Genomic DNA, 26,598 nt, shown 5'->3' with positions numbered 1-26,598 from the left:
CTCTCTCTCTCTCTCTCTCTCTCTCTCTCTCTCTCTCTCTGTATGTGTGAATATACACCATGTATACACATGCATGGAGGCCAGAAGAGGACACCAGATCTTCTAAAGTTGGAGTTATAGGCAGTTATAAGCCAATAGACATGGATGCTATGCTAGGTTCTCTGAAAGAGTAGCAAGTGCTCTGAACTAAGAAGCCATCTCTCCAGCCCCCTATTTTAATTTTATTTTTTGTGTGGGTGATGTATGTGCACATGTGGGGGGGTACATGCATAGAGGCAAATGCTGGGTGTCCTTGCTTTACCACTCTCTGCCTTATTTCCTTGAGACAGGCTGTCTCACTGAGCCTAGAGTTAGGCTGTCGACCAGTAAACCCCAATATCCTCCTGTCTCCGCCTCCCCATATAACATTGGGGGTATAGGCAAATGCACAGCCATGACTGGATTTGTATGTGGACACTAGGGATTTGAACTCAGGTCCTCATGCTTGTATAGCACATACCTTACACTTTTATCCATGAGCTATCTCACTAGGCTCTCTTGTAGGATTTTGTAACAGTGTTATTGGCATCTCCCTATAGTAGCTTTTCCTCCATGGCTCCCTGCTTAGCTTCTAGTCTTCCCACATTCTACCCTTGGTCATTGCTGTCATCTTGCCCAAGAGTAAGCTCCAGAGATACCTTGGATCAGACACATGGATGAGAAAGTTCCATGTCACCCTAGACCTTGTAAGCAGCGTTGGTCCATAGCCACAAGCAGGCTGAAGTCTTAGACTCTGTCATATCTCTACCCCCCTCACCCAAGGGACCTGGCAGACTGCAGCAGAGGTAAAAGGGCAGAACTGAGGAAGGAGCCAGTGAGAGAGGAGTGAGGTCACAGGGCTGATTGATTTTTACTGTTTCCCAGCATCTCAGTGCATGGTGAGAAAATAGGAATGCTGCCTGGCCAGGAACCTGGCCTCCGATTAAGTTTACTAATGAAAGGCAAGCCTGTGAACGTTGGCCCATGCTCCCCATTCCAGCGAAGGCGCCTGAGTGGCCTCTGCCCACTCAGCTCTCAGCGGCCTTATTTACTGTGATTTCTTATCTGGAGCTGCAGGGTATCCTGGCTCTTGGGAAGGCAGGCAGCCGTCGCTGCAGCAGATCTTAGAGCTTCTCTCCCCACTCCACCCCCTCCCCAAGCTCACTGGATGGCAGCTCATGTGCAGCACCTCTGTTCCAGGCTGAGCTCTCTTAGCTGTGCTCCAGACTCATACATCACTCATCACAGGAGCTCCCACAGGGAATCTCCACAGGTAACATCCCGGGCTCAGGATGGAGCTACCCAACACAGCACAGCACAGCATAGAACTTGTTCATGGATAGGAGGCAAGCTGGCTTTGGCTCCACTTGTTTAGTCCTCTTCTTGATGACCAGAGGGTGTAGCTTGGTATGTAGTATGCTAAAGCTCTGGGTCCATCCCCAGGTCCACATAAGCCAAACAAGATGGTACATGCCTGTAATCTCACCACTCAGGAGGTAGAGGCAAGAGGATCAGAATTCAAGGTCATCTTGGGCAATATAGCAATTTAAAGGCCAGCCTGAAAGATTCTGTTGCAAAGAAGAAGAGGGGGAAGAGAATGAGGGGAGAGGGAAGGGGGAAGAAAGGGAGAGAAGGAAGGAAAAGTATTAGAGTTAATAATTTCCACATCTTTAAAATTCAGAGGTTTTACATATAAATCCAGATATCCAGCTTCTTTTGAAGAACTGAAAGCAGATTGTAGTCTCAGATCCATAGGGGCCTGTTAGCCCCTGTCTTCCCAGCCCCTGACAGCTCCCTACCATCCTAGGTCCCAGAGGTTACCTCAACACATTTTCTTGACAGAAGAGAAGGACTGTTCAGCCTCCATGTCTCTCTGGAATAGGGAGAGCCAGTTGACATCACAGAGCCTTTGAGCTCTTCTCCATCCTCCTCCTTCACTTGCCTTACCAGTTAGCCTTGTGGGGTGTGTGATTTCTACCAGTGGGATCCACAGAAGAGTCTGGAAAAAGGCAGGGAAGCCCGTCCCTAGCAAGGCTGTGCACCAGCCAGAGCAGTTCCTTTTTTAAACTCTCATACGAATCAGAGTTTCACTGCTTAGAAAAGAAAGTTTGACAAAGGCCACTGAGTGGTGGCATCTTCGCAGAATGAGACACCGTCTACAGGCAGGCATTTGAGTCTTCTCTGAAGCTGCTTTCAGGGACGTGCCCTAAAAGAGATTCAGGGGCATAGGCCTCTGGGGTAAATGGTAGGTCCCAGGAGCTCCACAGTGTGGTATGGTTTTTCCCCAAGCTAGGATTCCTGGGAAGCTCCAAACTAAATGGTGACATCAGTGTGCCATGGTTGGAAGTCTCCCTCTTGTCACTTTGACTTGGTATGCACCCTGATGTTGGCCTGGCACCAGCTGATTTTGTTAAAGGCCTTCAAGGTTTGTCTCTCTGAGGTTGGGCTTTGGTTTTAAAAAAGGAATCTGGTCTATATAGTGAGTTCCAGGATGGCTGGGGCTACAGGGAGACCCTGTCTCAAAAAGACCGAAAAAAAAGAAAAAAAAAAAAGGAAGCAGCACAAATCTACCCTTGGAGCAGTGAGCCCTGGGAGGTCTAGGGGTAAGGGTAGAGGTGATCCTAGGAGAACTGAGCCCCTAGAAATCTGTGGGGTGCAGGCCTATGCTGCATAGAATAGGGGATCCTTAAAGTGACTCCTGAGCCAAACAGGCCCTTGCACTTCATCTTCTGAGAGGTCCCTGTGGAATCCCCCTGTATAGGCTCAAGCCATTTTCACATCTTCCAAAGGGTAAATGTTTATTAACCTGAGACAGTTACATTTTAGTCAAGTACCCAAAGGGCACAGATCTGGGCAAGTCACAGAGGCCAATGGCCTCTACTTTCTTGGAGGATTAGCACACTTCCAGCTCACCCACACCTGCCCCTAGATTTCCAACCTACGTACCGTGCAGTCTCTTGCAGCCCTCAGTTTCAAGGTTTTAGTCCTCTTCTATAATCTCTGAGGTCTGGTGTGAGCTCAGAGAGAAACTAAGTCCCTTTACTGGATTCTACCAAAAACTCCACTTGCAATATGGAAGGAAGAAAGTATTTCCTAAAGATTTGAGTTCATAGGCAGAGTTACCTGGCCCCTCCCCTCTTCCTTTCAGCCCACCATTCCCAGATCCCTCCCCAAGCAGGCTCAGGAGCTTTATCCCTATCAGAAGTTCAGAGCCAGCCCATCATTTGTGACCCAGGAACTCAGCCCATATCCTGCCTTAACAAAGCTTTCCCCACATCTGTGTTGGGTAATATTAGCTTCAACTACATGAAAAAGACAAAAGAGAAGTCCCTGTTGCTCTCTGGTGAAAGCATCACTAATATGGGTAAGCCAGGGCTATAGGAAGCAGGAGGGACCTGAGCTCTTCCTTGATCAGTGTTCTTCCTCCCCTCACATTCAGTTCCCCCTCACAATCTAGGATGGCTCCTCGGTTTCTGGCCATCGCATCCATGTTCCAAGAAGCAGAATAGAAGATGCACCTCCTTTCCTGTTGGAGAGCCTTCTTGGAAATCTCACATGCCTCTTCAATGTCTGTATCAATGACCATGACCCAGTTGCATGGCCATACCTGGTAGCCAGGTTCTTCATCTGCAGATGGAAGGAAAATGGATATTAAGAAACAGCTAGCAATATCAGAAATTCATCCAGAACCCCCTGGGCCCATAGGATATCAGGTGCTAGCTGCTGAAGTCATAACGGTTGCACAAAATACCTAGGCATCTTTGCAGTCAAGAGAGAGGGAGAGAGGGAGAGAGAGAGAGAGAGAGAGAAAGAGAGAGAGAGAGAGAGAGAGAGAGAACCCTCTTTCCCTGCTGCAGAAACTTCTTCCCAAGTTGGCACCTAACACATTAGCCCTGAAGGATTGGGGAGGGACCTGTCAGAAAAGAGGCAAAAGGGAATTCCAGTCTGTGGGGATGGCCCAGCAAATGCAAAAAGCAAGTGCCGTTTCCCAAGGTCTGGAGGCCAGCCTGGGCTGCTGGAACAGAGTGGATCCGTTTCCACCTAATGGGTCTGGGATCTGATGAAGGACCTGGTTTGGAGTGTCTTCTTTGGTTAGAACTCCCCAAATCTGTGAATTTGACCAGGAATCTAAGAATGGGAATAGGGGTGAAATTGAATGCCATAACACATTCAGGTCAGAGGAATTCAGTTCTAGCTGCAAGGGGACAAGTTCCTGTCATGCCAGATCTTTTCTTATAAGAAAGGAACATGGGGATTTTTGTGGGAAGCAGTACTGCAGCAAACAAACACAGACAAGGTGTAAGCTAGTTAACACCCCTACAGGCCCCAGGCCCTATCACCAGCTCTGGCTATGGAATCATGTGGTAACTTGGTTATCAAAAGTGAGAGCTAAAAGTGCAGAAGTAAACAGAAGACAGGGGGGACTCATCTGAAGTCTCAAAGCCAGAGTGGGCAGAACTTGGACTTGAACTGGGGTTCTGACTCTATGCCCAGTATTCTGTCTGTCATCAGGCCTAAAATAGAAAGCTGACCTTTCTGTAGTAATTTTATTCTTTACAAATACCGGAGAGCTGTTCATTAGTTCACATTCCCAGAATCAGGGCAGAGGGGTCAGAGGAAGACTCTGGCTCCTGGAAAGCAAGGGAACATGTCTTGATATTGGCATGGGTTCACCTGCTCTGGAAGGTCATGCCCCACCCAACTCTGGGGAAGTTTGTCAAGGTCCTGAGGAGTCCCAATCCCAGGGAAGGAGCCTGGGAGGCCAGAGTAGATCTTAGAGATGATCTTGGCATCCAATTGGGCTGGACCTGAGCTTGCCCAACTCCCAGGCAGCCTATGTTTTCCCCCTTCATCCTCTTCTGATTTAAAATAATATTCATAGGGCCTGGAGATGGAGCGTGCTTGTCTAGTGTGCTCAAAGCCTGTCTAGTGTGCTCAAAGCCCTGCGTTCAATCCCAGCACTGCATAAATCAGACATGGTAGGACATGCCTGTAATCCCAGCGCTCAGAGGTAGAGGCCAGAGGATCAGAAGTCCACGATGTCTTCAGCTACATAGTTTGAAGCCAGCCTGAGGTACATGAGACCCTGTCTCAAAATAGTAAGAATATTCATGGTAAAAAGTTTAGAAAATTCAGACAAGCCCAACAAACAGCAAAGAAAGTCCACTATGAACCCTTTTTGTTTCTCTCACAGCCTCAGCCCCTGCATCTTTGCTCTGGACAAGGGCTGAAGGAGAGCTTGAATTTTCCTCGTAGGAGTATATGGACATACTCTTGCTACCCTTTCCTCCCTTCTCACATCTTGGACACTTACTCTTGCTCTCTGCCAGCCTTTTCTCTTGGGTGGCTTTCATTCATTACCTGGCTTATCAGAATTCATTGACCATCCCCCCTCCCCCACACTAGACATATCAATGTCTTAACTGTCCCCATTGCCACACCCTATGATCAACACATGGATCCCCCCAACACATACACAGTGACTTCCACAGTATGGGTTCCTAGACTCAGACGGGGTCGAAAAACTTACCAGTCCCTGCAACCTTTGGTACACATCCACAGGCTGTTCTTGAGACATACCCAGGATGAGCCAAGTCGTCATCAGCAGAGAAGACCCCAGGGAACCCGTGTGCCTGTTAACCATCTTGTGATCTGTTTATCTGTGTGTCTGTAAGGAGTTGGCAGTCTGTGTGGGTTGACACAGGCCTAGGAGGCCTCTGGCACCTCCACCAAAGTCAGCACATCTGGAACTGCCTTGCCAGGATGAAGCAAGAACCCCAACACCAGAGGCTCAGCCATGACACTCATCTGCAGTTCTCTCCAGGATTCACCCAACCCACCCCCCCCAATGTGGCAAGTCAGTGTGAGAGAGAGCCCCTGGAAACTGCATAGCTGAGGGAGAGTGAAGAGGAAGGAAGTGAGATTTTAGCAGCAGCAGGAGAGGGAATTTTATTATCAGTCTTCAGATGCTGACCAGTTCTCCAAATGAAAGCACTTTCCTTTGTCTAATTTTCTTTTTTCTCTTTGGCCATGCTGGAGATGGAACCCAGGGCCTTGTGCAAGCTAGGCAAGTACTCTACCACTGACCTACAGTCTTACCCCTCAGGAAATAACATTAGTACCCTGACTCACTCCAGATGTATCAGGGTGACAGAAGACCTATAACTTCAGAGACCCTCTCCCCTGGAAGTCATCACCTTTTCTTTTTCTTTCTATGTGGACCAGGCTGGCCTTGAACTCACAGAGATCCACCTGCCTCTGCCTCCCAAGTGCTGGGATTAAAGGTGTGTGCCATGACACCCTGTGAGTCACACAGCCTTTTCATTCATCCATTCAGGAGCACATAAGTCTCAGTCCCAACCATGTCCCAACATTCAGTCTGCCCTGTGTTTGTGCATGTATTAAACCAACAGCTTGAGAAAAGTTCCCTGACATTTTGATTTGTTATAGGGTAATTCATTTCCAAGGCAAGCAAATGACTTACAAACTCAGGGGTTTACCACTGATTAAGAAGTAAGCAGCTATAAAACTTACTCTGCCACTGGCTGGTTATCCCCATGGAATTCTCCTAAGCAGTGTTGAGGATCTGCTGGGTGTTTGCTGTGTTTCCTCTGCTGGACTCTCCTGCCACACACAGCTGACCACACAGGGCTGCTTCCCAGGGTCTCCAGGGACAGTGATCCTGCCATTACCTCTCTAAACAGCCATCTGCTGTAGTCGGTAGACAGGCCAGGAAGCACCCTCTACCAAAAGACTTCATGCTTGAGATTGCCTGCCATGCTCAGAGGCATGCTGCCCACCAGGTCACACCCACCTGTCATTGCCATGATGCAATATATCAACAAGCCCCTGACTGAGCAGTAGACAACAGTAGTGCTTCACAAACATTCATATAAATAACCACTTCTTGTCCAAGTGCAAGGGCACACTGAGTCCTTGGGGAAAGGAATGTACAGAGCAAGGGATTCTGTCTATTGATGAGGGGAAGGTGGTGAGGGAGGCTCAAGAGATTTACCTGGGCTCTGACTGACCAGTAAGCTTCCATAGGACCAGAGCCTGCTCCATTCTCTGTTCTGCCTTGGGCTGGGCTCACTGTTCCAATCCAAGGCCAAGGGTTATTTTTCTCCCTTTTATTCAGTCTGGGACCCCAGTCCATGGAATAGTGCTACCCATGTTCAGAGTGGGTCTTCCTCCCTCAATTAAACCTCCCTGGAAATGCCCTCACAGACACACTCAGTGGTGTATTTCCACAGTGATTCCAAATCTAGTCGGATTTACCATCACACTTACAATATAAGCAGCATTCAGCCATACTTTGCTAGTTCCTTCTCAACACCTGCCACCTTCCTGTGTTCTGCAAAAGTGAGGCTGGGCCTTGAGGGCCTCCTGGAGGAAGTGTTATTGGGAGCTGGGCCTCAGGATCCTGGCAGTACAGGGGAGTAGGGTAAGGGCCAGCTGTGGTGAGTGTGCTCACTAGGAGTTGGCCAGAAGTGGCAGGGGTCCCCTTTCTGCTGACCCTGTCTCACCTTGGTACAGCTCTGAATGAGAAAACAGAGACATTGTGGTCCAGAGCACCATCAGTCATCATGGGTCCTGCCCAGCTTCTGGTGCTCAAGCAGGAACCACGTGGACTTGTGGAATTGTGGAAGCATTTGGGAGTTTTCATGTATTCAGAGAATAAAGTCAGATGGCCCAGCCCTTTGGAAGCAAATGTCAAAACAGAAGCCCTGGTCTTTGGGAAACATGAGTCCTGGGGTGAAGCTCCTGGGAAGGCCAGTTGGCTGAGCTTCTTTTTTTGACAGGGTCTCCCTAGTCCCAGCCCACCTGGAATTCAGTATGTAGACCAGAGTGGCCTTAATCTCACAGAAATCCACCTACCTCTGCCTCCCAAGGGCTGGGATTAAAGGTGTATACCACTGAGCTGGGTGTATAAATAGTACTTTAGATGGGCACCTGCCTTGTGCCCCACCTGTGCTAGGGCCTGCTAGGAAGTCTCACTCCCCACCTCCTGACTGGGCCCAGGAGAGTGGGCAACCAGAAACAGATTCAGAGACCGTAGTTGCCACTTACACACCTGCTACTAGGAAGCAGGCTTTACCATCCAGAGCCAAGTATGTCTAAGACCAGGGCCTCACTCCCTCCCCATGTTGAGTGGCCACATACTACAGACCCTCTAAGTCCCTGAGTAGCTCTAGAGTAACTGTTAGAGACTGTCACGAGTAGGTCTTCAGTAGAGCTCTCATTGTTCCTGAACCTGACCTCCCAGAACTGCAAAAGCAGAGCAGGGCTCTGGCAAGGAGAGTCAGGGCTCTCCTGTCTCCTGAAACCTCACAGCTTGGGCTTGATGCCTTCCTTTTGGCAGAGTGAGACCCAAAGATCAGTCAAAGGATGCTCGTTTGACAGGAGCCCTGAGGCACAGCTACCCATTACTATGGCAGCAATGAGCACCCAGATTTATGGTCCACAGTCCTGCTCTGGTGGGATGGCTGGCAGCCAGTCCCTTGAAACAACTTCACACATACCCACTTAGCCCCTGACCATCAAGGTCAGCTCATTCCAGAAAACAGGTCAAGACTCACAGGGAGCTGAGATCAGCATTGTCACCTTGACATTGACCCCCCCCCCAGAACCCCATGCTACCTCTGAGGTGGAAGCTGGCCCCACAATGTCTCAGACCCAGCATGAGGGTGGTGCCCCTCCTCCCAGGCCTTCCATCTTCCACTTGATCACATTACACACTGCTGTCTTGCAGGCTTCGCTGTGGCCCAGTGCATAAACCAACACAGCTCACCTTCCTTATCGTCACCGTCACCACCATCTGCCAGTGGGAGCCCCAGCTGCAGCGGGACCACCAGCCACTGCGACTCAGGCTCTTCCTCCACACCCTCTGCAGCCCAGAGCCCAGCAGGTATTGACCATGGGACTTGGGAGGGGGCCTTTGGGAAATCCTGTGGCCCCTTGCCTCTGCCATGACCTCTTACCTACAGCTCCTCATCATGGTATCTGGAGGACACTGTTACTCAAGAGTGTTCTGTGTTCTTTGTGAGTGAATAAGATGGCATCATCCATCAGCTGGGTTAGCACCTATCTCAGCTGGTTTGCTACAGGACTTCCTTGATCATAGAGCTATAGAGGATGGATACCAGCCAGGCCCAATCCAAGCAGCGTGTCGTCATCCCTACATCATCATTGTCATCAAGAGGGGTCCCCCAGAGTTGACTGTGAACCCTGAGAGAAGATGTCCCTGCTAATTGTCCCAGAACAAACCGGTTTCCTTTTCAATGTTTGTACAGCCCAGAAATCTCAATAGGGGCAAGCCCTGCCACCCTTTGGGAATTGGTCAGGATGAGGTGGGATTGCATCTTGATGCCCTTTAATACACATTAGTTCAAAGGCAACACGGAGTCCATAAAAACTAAAATGCCACCCCCACACCCCACCTTCCTTGCCCAGAACTGTCAGGAACGGCTTGTACATAACTGTCTGGCTGCACTGCATCAGATCCTGGGGAGAGAGACATCAGGCTTGGTTCCAGAGCAGCACAGTCCAAAGTATAGCCAGAGAGGCAGGGCTAGAATAGGTATGAGCCCAGTGACTCTAGCCAGTGCAGTGCTTCACACCAAGCAGCTCTGCCTCCGTGCTCTGCAGGGTCCCTGCATCTCTAGCCTGTACCCCCTCCCTGCCCTTTTCTGTTCTCCAAGGTCCTAACAGAGCCCTGCCCATCATTCCTCTGGGCACCTGTCCCCCCACCTGTTTAGTTTTAGAATAAGGGATCGTGGGGAGAGACACATCAGACTTAGGCCATGATGCCATCCCCTTAGCACTGGGGCAAGCATCTTCCTGGGTGTTGCACTTTACTCATCCATGTTTTCAGCTTTTGTCTTCACAGCAGAGGGTTAAGACCCCTGGCACCATTGTCTGTGGTCCAGGAGACCCCACCTGTGCTCCCCCACACACCTGTTAGTCCTGTAAGGCCTCAGTAGAAAGGTCACCCTCAGGCCACCTCACTGGAACCTCTTCCAGCTGCCAGCTCTTCTCCCAGCCCCAGTCTGAGAAAAGTGACTTTTGAACTCAGTTGAAGGTTAGCTACAGATCCAAGCAGTTTCCATGTTACTCCCAGGATCACAGCTGGGAAATTCATACTGAGCATCCTTCAAAGCAAATAAAAGCACTTGGGACCCACCCATCTTGGTTTTGCCTTGCTCCAGGACAGGCATGCAAAGTTGTACATTCATATACTGTGCACATACCTTCCACTGCACACACACATTTCTGTATGTGTATGAACCCAGAGACTCCTGTTTACCAGGGCTCCTGGGATGGAAGGCTGTGGGCACCTTTCTTCTGTTTTGAAGGAGACAGAGCCAACAGCCAAGTGAGCAGGTGACCACACAGTTCAGGCCTAAAACTGAAACCAGCAAAGCCCTATGCTGTTTAAATCAACCCTGTGGTGTGTGCTGGCTCCCTCTGCCTTGGCCTTCCTCAGCCTTACTATCCCCGTCCTCAGTGCCAAGAGCATGTCATCTCTTCTCACAAATCCAGGGGCCATTAGCCCAGTTGTCAGGTGACCAGGCAGTTCCATGGATAAGTGATAGTCAGGCCCTCCTAGGTGTCTGTTCCCATTTGCTGTGTCCCTGGCGAGAACAGAGGCCCCATTTTTTATGTGACATGACAGTAAAAGCCCAAGCCTGACTACCCATCCACCTCTGCCTACTCCAACATAGCTCACCTCCTGAAGAGAAACTGACCTGGCCGGGAATATGCCTCATTCTGGGAGCAGGGAACAACTACCTGAGATATAGCTGTTGATCCTGGGAGGAGAGCACTGGAGTTCATGAGCCCCTCTGCTTCAATGCCATACTTCCAGGATACCCCTTCTATCCAAAACCAAGCATGTGTTTTGTTCCCTAAAGGATGGGCCTAACCACATGGCTCTGACCCTGCCTGGTGCCCTATCAGACTGTGCTAGAGGAGAGCCAAAGACAGAGGAAGGAATGGGAGCCCCTCTTGCCAGTAGCTGAATTTAACAAATTGACTCTAAGTGGTGGCCCAGTATTTAGGGATCAGAGAAAATGCCTCCGCACAGCCTACTGACTAGACATTCCACCCACCAAGGGCTGCCACAGTTAACCAGAGGCAACACCCTTGCATGACCAGCTGGTAGTTGGTAACCCAAGGGCCTTCCCCCATACCATCCATCCTCACTGCCTGCTGCTTAGCCCAAACAGCTGTGGCTTTGCCAGGGAGCCACTTGTCCTCAGTGCTTTTGAGGGTATAGTGCTAACTTGGAGCATTACTGACAATGTGTTTACCAAGTCTCCCAGAAACCAGCTAGCTCCCCAGTATCAAGAGCAACTGCCAGGCCCCCAAAAGCCAGGATAGCAAACTCCAGGAGTTAATGGCCACCAAAGCTACACTTCAAGGTCAGGTGTCTAGTCAGGAAAAAGACATGATTGATGTTGTCCAGCTAGTGAAAGACAGGCCCAGTTTTCTGTTTCTCTGCTTTTTAGTGCTGAGTGCTCAGATTGTACAAGAACATCATTAAGCCTAGATGGGTCCCAAAAATACAGCTAAGTGGGAGGATTGAGGCCTAGAGTCACATAACACAGTAGGTCAGCTCTGGGTCCCAGTAAACTCTGTTAATTTCAAAACAGCCAGAAGAGCAGAGTTGGAATGTTCCTGAACAGAGAGAAACACTTGAGTATCTGAAGTACTGGCACTTACATTACCCTGACTTAGTCACCACACATGGGGTACATGTATCAGAGTAGCACACTGAACCCCACAAGTACAGATGAGCATTGCATCAGTCTAACGTGTTTAGAGAGCTAATGGTGACTCACATACTCTTCTAGTAGTTCTCACAGCCTGGACACCCATTGGTCAGTGTGACTTCCTGCCCCAGCCCCACACATGGCCACCTCAGGGTACACCCTGAACAGTGTCCCAGTAGATGCCAGCCTACTGCTAGGCACCATGTTCAGGTGCACTGCACAGACACGTCCTCACTGAGGCTTGTCCCACTCCACGTCTGTCAGATAGTTGGAAACACAATAGCTCTGAAAGGTCGTATACAACTTATCCACCATGATGCCATTTGCAGGTGGAAGAGCTCAAATTTGAATAAATCCTTAGCAACTTCTGAGCCCTGCTCTGTCATCTAAAACAACCCAGCAGAGTATCTATCAGAAATGGCCCCTGAGTCTCAGGTACTTCCAGGAGTTTCCCAAGGACCCAGGACAAGCTTTGAATCCTGGCTGTAACAAATGACAGGCTGCTGTCCTTCCATCATAAACAGTTGCCAGTGGGCCCAACTCTAAAGCCACAGCCTCACTGACATCTAGAGACTGGTATAGCTCCAGGCAACAGACAACTGAGCTGTGTGGGCCCCAGTCAGGCAAAAGCCTGATGGGCTCCCCAAACAGCAGCAGAGTAGACCCCAGACATCCACATTCTCCTCTGATGCTGGGGTGGGTTAGCTGCCCATCAGGCATGTCCACTCTGTCCAGCGAGGGCAACCTTATACTTCCCACCTGGGTTTGAAAGAGACCCATGTATATCCCCAGTTTGGACAGCTCAGCTTCTCATAGGGGCTTCAGCCTGGACTCCCCGGCATCAACAATGCAGGTTGTTCCTCTTGGTTAGGTAGGCTTGAGACCTGACCCAAGAGGTCCCTTCACCATCTGGACCCTCTGTCTTCTGTCTCCTTGCTGTCTCTCACCCTGGATCTACTCACCTTGACTTGGGTATCCAACAACTCTCTGTACTTCCCTGCCTTTTTTAGGCAACAGGTTTGTGCTGAGGCCCTACTGTGCACAGACATCAGAGATATCAAGTTACAAAGCAGGAATCTCACAGATTAACAGAGGCAGGCAAGGCCTATCAAATACCACAGAGACATGTACAGTTGTAACTACAGTGAGAGTACCACGCAAGGGCTCCACTGGCCAGCACAGACCCACTACAGAAGACTTTTCCTAGTGACAATAGTGAAGGAATGAGCACTGCAAACCAGGGGTCCCTGAGGAAGGGGCCTTTGAGTAGCACATGAGTCTACCTGGGCCCAGCCCTCTGTCTTGCTGGGAATGAGTAGAATCCTTTTCCCCATCTCCCTAAGGCCTTCCTACAAATCCTACAAGTACAGACTTGGGAGTCATCTGTCTTTGAGAAACAGTCTCCATGCCCAGAAATGGCTTTAGAACCTCCAGGTCCAGCACAGACAGGGGGAGAGGTGAGGGAGGAGGCAGCAAAGAGAAATGGTGCCCTGAGGGGTCAACTGCTGTGCTGTGCCAACAGCACCTCCTCCCATGCCACACAGCACTGTGCATATCTCAAGCAGCTCTTTAATAAGGACTCATATTGGGAGTCTGGAGATACCTCAAACTGAGGGAGCACCCACACTGAATCCCAGATGACCCAAGGAACCAGCCAGAGACAGTGAGAGTGAAGGGCTTTGTGTTCCCTGTCAGCTTTTGCCTCTCCAAGCTGAACCCAAGGAGACTCAAGAAGCCTACGTCAGCACCTCAGTTTGTTTGCCCACTGCCCTTTCTAGTATCTCATTTTTTTATTTTTTTAAATCAGTCCCACTATGTTGACCAGACTGACCTTGAACTCCTGGGCTCAAAAGATTCTCCTGCCTCAGCCTCTGAGTACTGGGACTACCAGCCCTTGCCATGGTATCAGACTCTACTACACTTTAAAGAAAGTGCTTTGGAGTGGCCAGTGTCTTAGTGGAGAGTTAGGCACCATGTATTTCTGTATCCAGGGACCAGGTACCATGTCACCTATGTGGCACAACTAACCTAACAGGCTCCCTAGTGAGAAAATAACAAGGTTGGAAACAGCATTTTCCCTGAACTTTTGTGGTTTTGAATTGTAGGAAACCACATGAGAAGGAGACAATAGTCCTGTTTTAGATCCAAATGCAGAACCAGGAGGAAGGCTTTAGAGATTGTCTAGATTACCCTGTGCCCCTTCATGATGACCCATGTGATCATGTGCACACACAAGCATAAGCAGATGGCCACACACACAGTCACACCCAACTGTACACACTCAGACACTGAGGAATTCTGTTCTTGAGACGACAGGTCTTGCCATATATCCCAGACTAGCCTGGAACTGGCACTCCTCCTACCTCAGTCTTCCAAGTGCTGGGATGACAGGCATATGACACCCACCCAGCTTCTACATGAGATCCTGATGAAAAATTGTCCCCTCAGATATGACTCTGTGACCTACCCTGAGCTCCTTAGCCCCTTGCACTTCTGATGTCCAGATGAGCTAGGTTTCACAGGTTCTTGGGGAGCCTCTTTGAGGAGGAAAGCAGAAGAGGGTTTATTTGAAATGATATCAGAGTGAAGGTCAGCCTGCCCTTATAACTAGCCATTTTAGTCAAGGTGGGCTGTGTGCTGCAGCCAGCATTGGCCTGACAAGAAAAAAGAAGGGGCTGGCTTCTGTGTTTTCAATGTCTACAACCTCTGTGACCTCCCTCCCCAGGTGCTCCTCTTCCCTGTGCCCTCTCTTTGAGCACCCCACCTTGACTTTCGCATACCCTGACCCTCATTGAAGCCTGGTTGCCCAGTCCAGGCAACCTTCAAAGGCAGACACTCCGAGAAGAAGGCACTGTCTTTTCTCCAGTTTTCTCTGTTGCACTGTATTTTTTTTTTAATCAGTGGCAAAATATACCTATCATGAAGTGTACCATTATGGCCATTCTTGGTACTTCATCCCATGGCATTTAGGCATGCTCCTGGCGTGTTCCCATTGTCCTCTGCAGCATTACTCTGAGCCCTGTTCTTGCAGTTTGTCTCTGAAAACATGACCTTGCACCCACCATGAGCCATTCCTTGTGTTTCTGTTCCAGCTGATGCACACCCACTTGGCCACATTTCCTTCTCTGGGTTCCCAAGGTGGGGGTTGTCAGCTCACCCCTGACCATCACCAGGGGGCTAAGAGAAGTGTCAGGACACCTCCAGCATCCAGGATTTTCCCAGAACTTGAGCCAGCCCCTCCATGTCACCCTCTATAAGGTTAGAATTCTGCCTAGTTTACTCTGGTTTGCTTCCAATCCTCCAAGACCACACACCTGCCCTCCTCTGTCTGCTGTAAGGAAGGTGGGTCCCAGGTAAAACTGATAGGTAGTTTTGTCCTTTTGTCTCCTGAGCTTTCTGACCAACCAGAGCTTATCAACGACCCACATCTTCCCTTTCCAACAGGATGGAACTTTCTCTGTCTCTGGCCATATTAAATTGCATGAGTGAGGGGCTGGGGCTACAGCTCAGTCAGTAGAGTGCTTGCCTAGCATGTACAAAGTCTGGGTTCCATCCTAACCACCACATAAACCAGGCCTGGCACATGCCTATTTTCCATGTACTTGGGAGGTGGAGGCAAGAGAATCAGTTCACAGTTATCCTTGGCTACAGAGCAGGGTTTGAGGCCAGCCTTGATGACACGAGACCCTGTCTAAAAAAAAAAAAAAAAAAAAAAGTTGCATTAGTGAACAATTATTTTCTTAGATCTCCTGATCCTGGCTCATTCTGGGGGCAGCGTGGGGATGTCCTGTCTGCACAGTGGGCTGGCAGTCTAGATACAAGCTGGATACCAGCCCACTCCAGGCATAACCCTGCTCCCTTCACTCTCGTCGATGCTCAGTGTCCATCGCTGCTCTGTGTCCCTCTCTTCACGTCACCTTCGCCGTTCCATTGTTAAAGGCTTTCTATGATCTGTCGCTGTGTTTTCCCTCTAGTCAAGAGTGGCAGGAAAGGACGCCGGCGAGTGTTCAGCCTGTCGGAGGCCGACAGTCACGGCGGCCACTGGGTTTAGTGCTTCGACCAGCAGCTGCCACGGCAACTCGTGCACAATCAAATCAGGCAGGTCAACTCCAGGATCCCCTATGGGCCCACAACATCCCTGCCACATGCAACAGGGTCAGCATGAGCAAGGCAGGCAAGCTGGGCCCAAACTCAGGGCACTAGGCCGTGAGAGAGTCATCCCTATCTCAGTTTCTCAGCTTCCCCGAAGCTACCTCTTGCTCTTTCTGACCTCCTCTCTCTGAAGGCCACATCCCATAGCCCTCTGCCCCAGATCAGTCCTTCCTGTGCAACCCAGAGCACTGTCATTGTCCCTGGAGTCCTGTCCAGCATCAGGCTCAGTGTGGCCTCCCAGAGTCAGCCCTGAGCTGGAGGCCCTGTCCCATGTGTCCACACAGGTCCCTACGGTTCAGCCCACCATTGGCTGGAGAGCTGAAAGCTTATAAAAAGCAACCTAGTTTCCTTCTTTCCTTTGCCTTGGCCAAAGCTAAGCAGCACATGCAGTCACCATCCATGGCCCAATGTCACCTCTGTGATAGACATCATCATTCACCCTTCCCATGCAGTACTCATGCTAAATGTCACCAGGAGAGGTGAGCCTGCCACCACTGCCACCCCTCCTGGGACATTTCTCCCATGGCTGCGGACATGTCCATGCTTTGGCAGTGTGCTTGTGAGCAGGAGTCCTTTGCCTTCTTTTCCGTTTGCCAGCGGGTCCTCTGAGCTTTGCCCCAGCTTTCTACGCAGAGCCCTTCCATCTTCCCACAGCACTGCCTGCCTTGCCAGCACACGCACAACCAATCCATATCATTTCTAGAAGCCAGCACTTGAGCTAGTGTTACAAAGCTGAAGATTCACTTCTGAAGGCCAGCCAGGACACTTCAAAGTGTCCTCACAGGCAAGAGGCCACAGGCCTGTCCAGCCCTCACAGAAGCACAGGTGCCATTCCAGCCTTGACCCTGGCTCCCCACCCATGGCCTGGAAGTTAGCCTTCTCCAAAGCCCTCATTTCCTGGACCTAGTCACTGTCCTTCAGGCCCAAAACCCAACAGACCAAAGATGCCAAGCGCCCAACAAATAAAATGACCTTTACAGCTCAGGCCTTGAGTGCAGCCTTGCGAATGACTTTTCCTAGAGAAACCTGTACACTTCTCTTTTTTCCCCCCTTTCATTGAACTAATTTATGGCCCACATTCAGGAAGTCATTCTTAGCTTGGGGGAGGGGCAAGAGAGCATAATTTTTTTTTCCTATTAAAAGTATTCTTCAAAGGGGAAAAATATGGCCCTTTTAACAAAAAAGTTGTTCTTTTCCTAAAGGAAGCAATTTTGTGCATGTGATATTGTTTGTTGATTTGTGTTTTTGATGGATTTGACTACAATCTTCCTGCCTCCCTGATTATTCTCATAAGCAAAAGCCCCCCTAGAGAGCCAGGAAAGAAGGGAGAGCCCAGGAAGACAGCGCTACCTCCCATCCCTCCCCAGATGGCAGGACAGCCACTGGCAGAGTTAATCACTTCCAAGCTGCCTCATGTGTGGGAGTTCCCAGATGGGCTCAGCCTGTTTGAAGCTTGCATGGAGGTCACTGGGCTGCTGAGCGCTGCTTGGAGACGCCACCGTCAGCTTGGCCAACAGCAGGCCAGGTGGCTTGCACAAGGTCACACCAGGTCACAATGCATCAAGTTAATTCAAAGCCTGAGAAACCAGCATGGACGAGTGCCATGACACAGAACTTCTGGGCTCAGCTCACACCTGCGTTGCCTTTTACATCATTGACACCCATGGTCCCTTAACCATGGACCTGGCCCAGAGCGGTTTTCTATAGACCTCCTCTTGCTTCCTTGCTCTCTCTTTTTTTCTCTTTGTCTTTTTTTTCTTTTTTAAGAGAGGCCTAGCTGGGGCATTAGTTCAGATAAAACACTCAACTGGCATCATGTCTGAGACCTGAGGTTCCATCCCCAATAATGTAAAAAATAATAAAAATAAAGGCTTCAAGAAGCTATTGGGCCCTTCCAGAACTCACAGCCCAGACTCTGGCGGGAAGAAGGGAAGTGTTCACTGGGAGTCGGAGTGAGGGTGCACTTTCCTTTCTCCTGGGGCGCTCCTCCACGCGCCAACCCATTCTTTATGTTGCCTGGTTTTATTTTGCTCTTTGTTCTTCCATTCTTTTGCTGTATGTCAATTCCCTTTTCTATTTTATTTTGGCTTAAATAAGAAAACAAATGATCTCAACTGGAATCGCATTGAAACAAAACAACCTCCCTTCCACCCAGGGGCCTGAGTACCCTCACACAGCTCTACAGCTGAGTAGTTGACACCTTCTTCCCAGAGCTGGTTGACCACAAAATCCATACTAGTAAGAACTTGCAGCCCAAGCAGGATGCCAACACTTTCTCTCAAGGTCTCCGATGCTCAGCCTCTACGGTCCTGGGGGCTAATGCCCTGAGCTCCATGTATTCCCCGCCAACTCACCACTGGAAAGCAAATGGTCATCATATACCTGCCCACAGTCTAATAGAGGATTTTTAAAAGCACTGAAAACTTCCATTCTGAAAATACTCCATTGGGTGGAGGCTGGTGGATAATCTTCTTAGCCCTGGTGGGAAGCTTAGAGGAGTAGCCACCCAGGCAAGCGCATCCTCTTGGTAGGTGCTAACTCAGTGCTTGGAGAGGCAGAAGCAAACCATAGTCCAATGTTTCAGAAACTAGCAAGTTGTACTAATTTTTCTTTTCACTATTGCACCGGGTTCCATGGCAAATCTCTGAATGGAGCCTCTGTGATGGCCTGGAATTGCAGGTATACCCCAGCCCATTTACTTTCCAGTTATGTATCTATCAGCAGGCAGCCTGTCCAGGCTCACCTGCACACAAAGCCTGCCCAGGCCAGGTCCTACCTTCAGAATCCACATGTTGCTTTTTCACAAGGTTTTTCCCTGCCATCACAAGTCAGGGGTGCCCTGACCCTGACTCACGCTCCCCAGGCCTTAGTAACACCAGACTTAGCAGTTTCTGAGTCCCCAAAGGTTGTAGGTAGAACCAGACCATGCCCCTAATCCAGCAGTCTACTCAAGCTTCCCCACCTCAGTTCAGGACAGGAGTGGCAGGTACCAGCTGAGCACAGTGTCACCAGAGCTAAAAATGTCCCTCATTTTTCTTTCCCACCCAGATGTCCCCACAGCTCCGGAACAGCCTCGGCCTCACCTTCCTGATCAGGTGGTGATTGTGAATGAAACTGATGCCAACTCCAAGCCCAGCAAGAACTTGGCCAGGGGCACTGAAGTGGAGACCGTGCACCTGTCCCCCAGCCTACTCCCTGCCCAGCAGCCCACCATCTCCCTCCTCTATGAGGACACTGCTGACACGCTGAGTGTCGAATCTCTGACCATCGTACCCCCGGTTGACCCCCACAGCCTTCGCACCCTCGCTGGCATCCCCCAACCTGCCACACCAACCACAGTAGGCACAGAGACCCCAGATAATGAGTCTTCAGACGCAGACCCTCCAGTACCCACTGAACACTGAGCAAGCACCAGGGGTTTCCCTGTGTCTGTGGCCCGCTGGTAGGGACCCAGTGCAGTTGACAGCAAGACACATCAAGAGCACCCACGGTGACCCTGGAAACTCCTTGCCACCTGTCCCTGCAAGACAGCTATGAGCCATCCAAGTTCCTCTTATGCGCTAACCTTTCTCAGAGCAAGCTGGGATCCCTCGAGACAGCTTACTGTGTACAAAGAAGAGCATGGACCGTCTTGGGGAACCGGGCCCCTGTCTCTAAGCCCAGCAGCCCCACATGGCAGGACCCACCGGCACCCCCATTCAGGCAGCTACCCTGTCTCCACTCCCAGCGTGCACAGGTGTGGAGAAGGTGACTTTGGGTAGAAATCTGTAGGGAAGCAAACCTAGATAAACATCTCTTTGGGCTATTTATTTCTGGTTTTGGCAACAGATTGAAAGATTTATTTAAAAATCATCTGTTTAAAGCCGGGCATGGTGATCCATGCCTTTAATCCCAGCACTAGGGAGGCAGAGGCAGGTGGATCTCTGTGAGATCAAGGCCAGCCTGGTCTACGTAGTGAGTTCCAGGCCAGGTGGAGCTACAGGGAGACCCTGTCTCAAAAAAATGTGACTATTTTGGGGGGCGGAGAGCCAAAAAAAAAAAAATCCAACCATAAGGTTTGGTGTCATGTTAAAAATATGTGAGCTACTCAGATTTATTCCCCTTTGAACTATTTTGTTTGAAGGTTATGGGTGTCACTTTTTTTCTAAATGATTCTTCTGTTACTAACTCTGCAAGCTTGTGGAATGATAAATGTGTCTTCCTCAAACATTTAGATTATTTTTGAGAAAAAGATGAGATCCATATGCTCTCAGGTCCCACAGAACAAGACGGTCAGAAGCTTCTGTGCCATGAAGCAACCTAGGTGACATCTTTTTTGCCCCCTGTTCAGAACACGTTCCTTACCTGTCTCTGATGCCAGGCAGGCACAACTTCCAACAGACACAGTACCATCTCTCTGCATCTGAGAAAGAGCCATTTAGGACCATGGAGGCCCCAGTCCCAGAGGCTGTGACAGGAATCAAAGGACTCAAGGCATAGGAAGCCATCCTCAGAAGTCACCTGCTGCCAACTGTGCATACAGATGCCCAGCCAGGAGCCCGGCAGCAAGGCAGGTGGTCTAAGAGTTCCTGAGTCTGTCCCTCCCTCTCCACTACTGCCATCACCACAACACCTCTCAATGTGAAACCCCACTTCTCTTCCCAGTCAGGCTGGGCATGTGCCAGTGAGAAGCCAAGTGTGTCCTCTCAACTCCCAGCCTTCCTCTGCCCTCGGAAAACCACTCACAGCTCCATGTCAAGGCCGCCTGTGGCTTTCCTGCAGGTGTGGTCACAGATGGCATCAGTGTCCACCAAAGGCTGGCTATAATGTTAACCTTGGGAGGCATGCCAACATTTTTTTATCTGCCCATCAGAGGTCCTTCCCACCTCTGTCCAGCCAGCTTCCCTGCAGACCACAGTGCTTAGCTTCCCAATGGTATCTAATGGTCCCCCAGGAGGGGAATATTACCTATGTAGCCAGGCCTTTCTGGTTCTTAAAATCCCTCCAGTAGGCATACCCGCCCAACTGTCACCATCACCGCTACAAGGTCATTTTTGCCATAGAGAAGGCCAAGGCAGAAGCCCCAAATGCCCTGGCAAGGAAAGATGAGCCAGGAGGCTCAGTAGAGCCCCAGAAAAGGGAGGGAGAATAGGGTAAGAGAAGGGGAGTGATGGCCACTGGGAAGAGGGCCTCCTGGGCTCCTATAGTCAAGCCCTGGGTATTGCTTGGTCAATTACAGGGAGGGCAGATCTAGAAAAGCCTATAGCTGGACAATGGCCTTTGACCTGGGATCCCAGATAAACCTTTAAAACCGTTAGCCCCACCCCCAAGTCCCTGCAGAGTGCTAGCTCCATGGTTACCCTTCCCTCTGTGAACCCCAAACCTCAGCTTTAACTATCACAGTGGCACATGCACATCCCTTTTGCATTTGGAGGCTTGGAAGGCTTAGGGCACTTCTCTCAGGTCACACTGGGCATGGTAAGGTCCCCAGATGGCAGAGGTGGCAGCAGAACCAGAACAGCAAGGGATTCCTGGAGCAGACTCCCCTCTCCACCACCCTGCCCGGCCTGGCCACCCAAACACTTGCATTGCCAGGGTCTAAGTGACAGCGGCCCTCCTAAGGACATCCGGGCTTTCTCTGTCCTCTGAAATGCACTATTGTAAATAAGGCATGGGTAAATTGTACTGATCTTCCTTAGGTGATACAGTAAACATATTGCTCCTTTGAGCAAAAGCTGTGAATGACTGTCACAGAGGGGAGCAAGGCTGGGAAGCTCAGCGCTTCTCTCTGGCGGAGGGAAATACCTACTATAAGGCAGCAGGACTTACACACTTGGGGACTGAATCTGAGAGTAGAAAGGAAAGCTGCAACTTCCTTGTAAATTGAAACTTGGCAATAAAAGGAAGAAACACCTACCAGGAATGTGGCCTGCTGCTCAGCACTGTGGTGGAGGTAGTGTTCTGGCCAAGGGCAAGGTTCTCAGTGGCTGTTCTCCTGTCACCACTGCTTGGGTGGGATGCAGGGACTGGGGCCCTCACTGCCATCTCCAACTCTGCCCCTCACCCCAAGGTGTGCAGGAACTTGGTGGACAGGTGATGCTCTAAGGCTGTGGCAGCTCCTGGGTGCAGCCCATCCATACCAGGGTATGTGAACCTGGGCCTATCCCTCCTCCCTCACCTGGTGGGCATACAGCTCCTCCAAGCCCTGTGCTTTGCACATGTGGAACAGACCTGTGCACCCTGCCTGTCAGGACAGAGACAGGAAGCTACTGCATTATGGCTACATGGACCAGGAGGTCATGGAGGGCCCCCACCCAGGATAGTCAGGTGACACATGGGTGGTCACCTTCCTGCACATGCTGACATGTACCAACATGAAATCCCTGGACGTGTGATCACAGGTCTTCCATGACTTCTGATGCTCTGGCTTGAACGTGGCTCAGAAATTCCTGGGACCCTCAGGACCTTGAGAGAGAGCCCAAAAGAAGAAGCTAGACACACCTCACAGAGTCTGCAGAAGAAAGGAGGTCCAGCCCCATGTGGGCAACCAACAAGGCCCACTTCCTCTTCTGGCCTAAGGTTGTCTTAGTTCGTTGGAAATCCGCCTTGAGTCCTGCACCTAGGAATGCTCTGGGGACCTTTGGGTGGGGTTGGAGCCCACTCTCCACTGGGGCATAGGCCAAGACCCACCTGTGGCCCTCCTTGACTGAAGCATTCACATATCTAAATGGCTTCAGTCTAGAAAGGAACTTGCTAGAAGGATGCATGGGGTGGAGGTTGAAGGTTGCCTTGGGGGACAGGATTTGTGGCAGCTCAGCTATCTCCCTGCCCACCCCAGGTCTCTAATCCAAGAGCCAGGCCTTCTCGGTAGAGAGACCCAGGTTTTGAGGGGGCAGCGCTTGCCCCATACCATCCCCTACACACACATGAGGAAACAGGTGCCCAGACCTATGTGCTGTCCATCCTGATCTGAAACCCATGTGGCAGAGACACACATCCCCAGACTGGGACAGGAAAGAGAGGAAGTAGCACCTGACAGACGTGGATCAGTGTTGGAATTATCAGGAACTCAAATCTAAAACTACAAGCACATACCCCCAGACCTAGTAAGTGACACCCCTGCAGTGCCCAGCTGAGAGCCCTTATCCCTGTCTGGGCTCACAGGAGATATCAGTCATGGGGCATTGCCATGGCTATGTCTAGGGTGCTGACCCCCACAGCAACCCTGCTTTGGGGTGGGGATGGCATTCATATGTTTTGATAGCTTCAATCTAGAAAAGGAACTTACTGGAAAGATGCTCAGGGGAAAAGTGACCTTGAGATAGATAGAGCCAGGAGACTCCTAGTCAGCCACAGTGGCTTACTTTTAGTGAATGTACGTGTGTGTGCATGAATGTAGGTGTGTGCATATAGAGCTAGTGTCATTCTTCAGTCACTCACCATCTTGATATTTTTGAGGCAGGGTCTCCCACTTTGCCTGGAGCTTGCTGATTCAGCTAGGCTGACCAGGGAGCCTTAGGAAATATGCTGGTCTCTAGTCCTCCTGTTCTGGGATTACAAATGTACCTGGCCAGGCCTGTATTTTTTTTTTATATATGGGCTCTGGAGATGGAAGTCAGGAGGTCCTCATAACTCCAAGGCAACTCACTTAACAGGCCTGGAGCTTGCTGATTCAGCTAGGCTGACCAGGGAGCCTTAGGAAATATGCTGGTCTCTAGTCCTCCTGTTCTGGGATTACAAATGTACCTGGCCAGGCCTGTATTTTTTTTTATATATGGGCTCTGGAGATGGAAGTCAGGAGGTCCTCATAACTCCAAGGCAAGTCACTTAACAGACAGCTCTCTCTGAAGCCTGGAGGATTTCCATTTTCCTTCCTTTCCATCTCTTCTGTGGTAAGTGGAATCTGTAGCAAGTGTTCCTGGTATGCCACTCGCCAGCTTGTGGCCTGGACCAGGTCCCCTCTGATCTTGGTCTTGTCTATGTAGCAAGGATGCCCCTCAGCCTGCTGGCCTCAGTGGTTGGACTGGGGAGGCTCTTGGTCTGACATCTTTGTGGCTTTATGTTCAAGTTCTGTCCCCAGCACAGTGCCATGCGGGGTGGGAGGGTGTGAAGGTAGTGCCTTTAAGAAGAGAGACCTCATGGTAGGGTTTTAAGTCATTAGCGATGGGCCTTTGAAGGGGCTAGTGGGACCCCCGCTCTTTCCTGTTCCTCTCTCCTTCATTCTAGCTATGAGGTGACTAGCTTTGCTGTGCCGTATTCCCACCATAATGAACCACCACAGGCCCAAAGCAAGGGAGCCAGTGGATCATACCTAAAGCTTCTGAAACCTATAAGCCAAAATAAACCTGGTATTTTTTTATTTCTGTGTATGCAGGTGAAATGTGTGTGCAGGTATGCATGTATGTCTGTGTTCACATATATGAAGGCCAGAGGTCAACCTTAGGTGTCATTCCTCAGGCACTGCTCTTTTTTTTTTTTAATATGTATGAATGTTTTGCCTGCACATATGTAAGCACACTGTGTGCATGCAGTACCTTGCAAAAGCCTGAAGAGTGTGTCAGATCCCTTGGAACCAGAATTAGGGATGGTTTTTAGCTGCCATGTATAGCTGGGAATCGAACTTGGGTCCTCTGGAAGAACAGCAAATGTTCTTAACCCCTGAGCCATCTCTCTACCTCCCCCCTTTTTTTAGACAGAGTCTTCCTGTAGCCCCAGCTGGCCCGGAACTCACTTTGTAGACCCACGTTGGCCTTAATCTCACAGAGATCCAACTGCCTCTGCCTCCAAGTGATTAAAGGCAAGCCATGCACCACCATGTCCAGCTTCCATCTTATCTTTTGAGACAGAAACTCTCACATGCCTGGAACTCACCAAGTAGGGTAGGCTGGCTGGCCAGTGAGCCCCAGGGATCTCCCTGTGTTCAATTCCCCAGCACCACCAGGCCTGGCTTCCCCTCATGGACGTTGGAGATTGAACTCAGGTCCTCATGCTTGCAAGGTAAGCACTTTACCAACCAAGCATCTCCCCAGCTCTTTCCAGATTGATTACCCCTGGAATTTATCACAATGGAAAGCTGACAAATCCCAACCAGGGTAAAACCCCAGTACTCTCCAGTGGCTGGGGCAGTGGCCTGGCCAGCCACTTTCCCTCTTCTAGTTTTCCAGTTCCTGCCATGTCCTTGCCCCAACGCTGGAAGTGCTCCCTGTGTATCAGCTGCCGTCACTGTCTCCTTGGAGCCTAGTGAGGGTCCCTCCCCAGAAAAACAAGGGACATGAGGCCTGGCAAAGTCTGTCCTGGTATGCCCTGCTCACAGCAGGCAGGAGGGACAGGTAGGGGCAGGTGGCAGCATCCCACCTGCCTGCCCATGAGCTAGAGTCCCTCACTGGAGGGGAAGACCACATCCCATCCCAAACAGCCAGCTGAGGAAACCCCCTTCTGCTCCCATCTGCTTCTTTGTGGCTCTTCAGGGTGGTGGGAAAGACCCCTCTAGGTCTAAAATGCTTCTTTCCAAAGGAAAGTCAGTTCCACTTCACTAGACACAGGAGGGAGTTTCCCAGGAATTCACTCGGGGGTGTGATGGCCAATGGGAGGCTCCAGTACTCTCCCCATAGGCCGCAGGGCCCCAGGCTCACCCTGCTCATGGCTTCATCACTTAGACTGCCATGGTGCCCACCCACAGCTAGAACCCACAACCATCAGGGCCGTGCCCCTCCTCTAAGGCCCCACACCCCAGCCTCACTTCCTGACAGCAGTTGTACCCACCCAGACACACACCTGCCTAACACTTCATCCTAGACGCAGTGTATCAAAGAGGCAGGTTGCAACTAGAATAGCAGACTTTGGGCCACTTTTGTCTCGGGCTGTGCCAACAGCTCATCCGCAGAGTGCCTTCAAATGACAGGAGTTCATTCTCTCATGACTGTAGAGATCACAAATGCAAGCTGAAGGTCAGCATGCCTGGCCCCTTCTAGAGGCTCATTGAAACCCCGTTCCATGTCTCTCCCAATTTCTCATGGCTCTGCAAGCCTTGGCATCCTAGTGTGTGAGTCACAAGGCTCTGCCTCCCTGGTCACATGACCCAGCCCTGTTCTCTGAGTCTCCACCCCTCATTACCCTCACCCTTCTCTAAAGACACCAGTTATGGGACAAGGGCCCACTCTGATCTAGGATGACCTCATAAGATCCCCCCCACCCCCATCACTGACATCTGCAAAGACCAAATAGGGCCATAGTGCCAGAGATTAAGACACAGACATGCCTTCCTGAGACAGTCATCATTTGATGTGTTGACTGACCAGAAGTGAACAACACCATACAAACAAGAACAATAATGCAGGCGCTGACAGCTCGCTTGGGCAGTTTGGATACTATTATTTGTGCTTGGTTTTTGTTTAGTCCCTTTTTCAGTTGGGTTTGGTTTTGGTTCATTTGGTTGATTTTTTTTTTTTTAATTTTGAGACAGGGTTTCATGTTTCACTATGTGGCTGAAGGTGACTTTGAATTTCTGACCTTCCTGTCTCCATCTCCTGAGAAGTGCCAGGATTACAGGCATGCACCACCACTCAGGCTCATGCAGTGCTGGGGATCAGACTCAAGGCTTTCTGCATGCTAGGCAAGCACTCTAACAACTGAGCCACATCCCAGCCCCCTCGTCTGTGTGTGTGTGTGTGTGTGT

The 26,598-nt window shown here is 50.4% G+C and overlaps 1 protein-coding gene across 3 annotated transcripts in view; it reads left to right on the top strand.

Annotated features, from left to right (window-relative positions):
• Positions 1 to 23,383, top strand: part of Clec16a (C-type lectin domain containing 16A) — a gene marked incomplete in the record, with an annotated part of 241,639 nt that extends 218,256 nt beyond the window's left edge. Inside the window, 2 exon segments of one of the 3 annotated variants that reach the window (XM_017797361.2) lie at positions 8,771 to 8,926; positions 18,993 to 23,383. In XM_017797361.2, the coding sequence (XP_017652850.1) occupies positions 8,771 to 8,926; positions 18,993 to 19,348 (512 nt within the window). 3 annotated transcript variants of the gene reach the window in all.
• Positions 23,384 to 26,598: the final 3,215 nt, after the last annotated feature.

The sequence above is a fragment of the Nannospalax galili genome, unplaced genomic scaffold (assembly GCF_000622305.1).
Source record: "Nannospalax galili isolate Female #2095 unplaced genomic scaffold, S.galili_v1.0 scaffold32, whole genome shotgun sequence".
Taxonomy (NCBI): domain Eukaryota; kingdom Metazoa; phylum Chordata; class Mammalia; order Rodentia; family Spalacidae; genus Nannospalax; species Nannospalax galili.
Note: the sequence above shows the minus strand (reverse complement) of the source record. Positions and strands in the feature narration are given on the sequence as shown.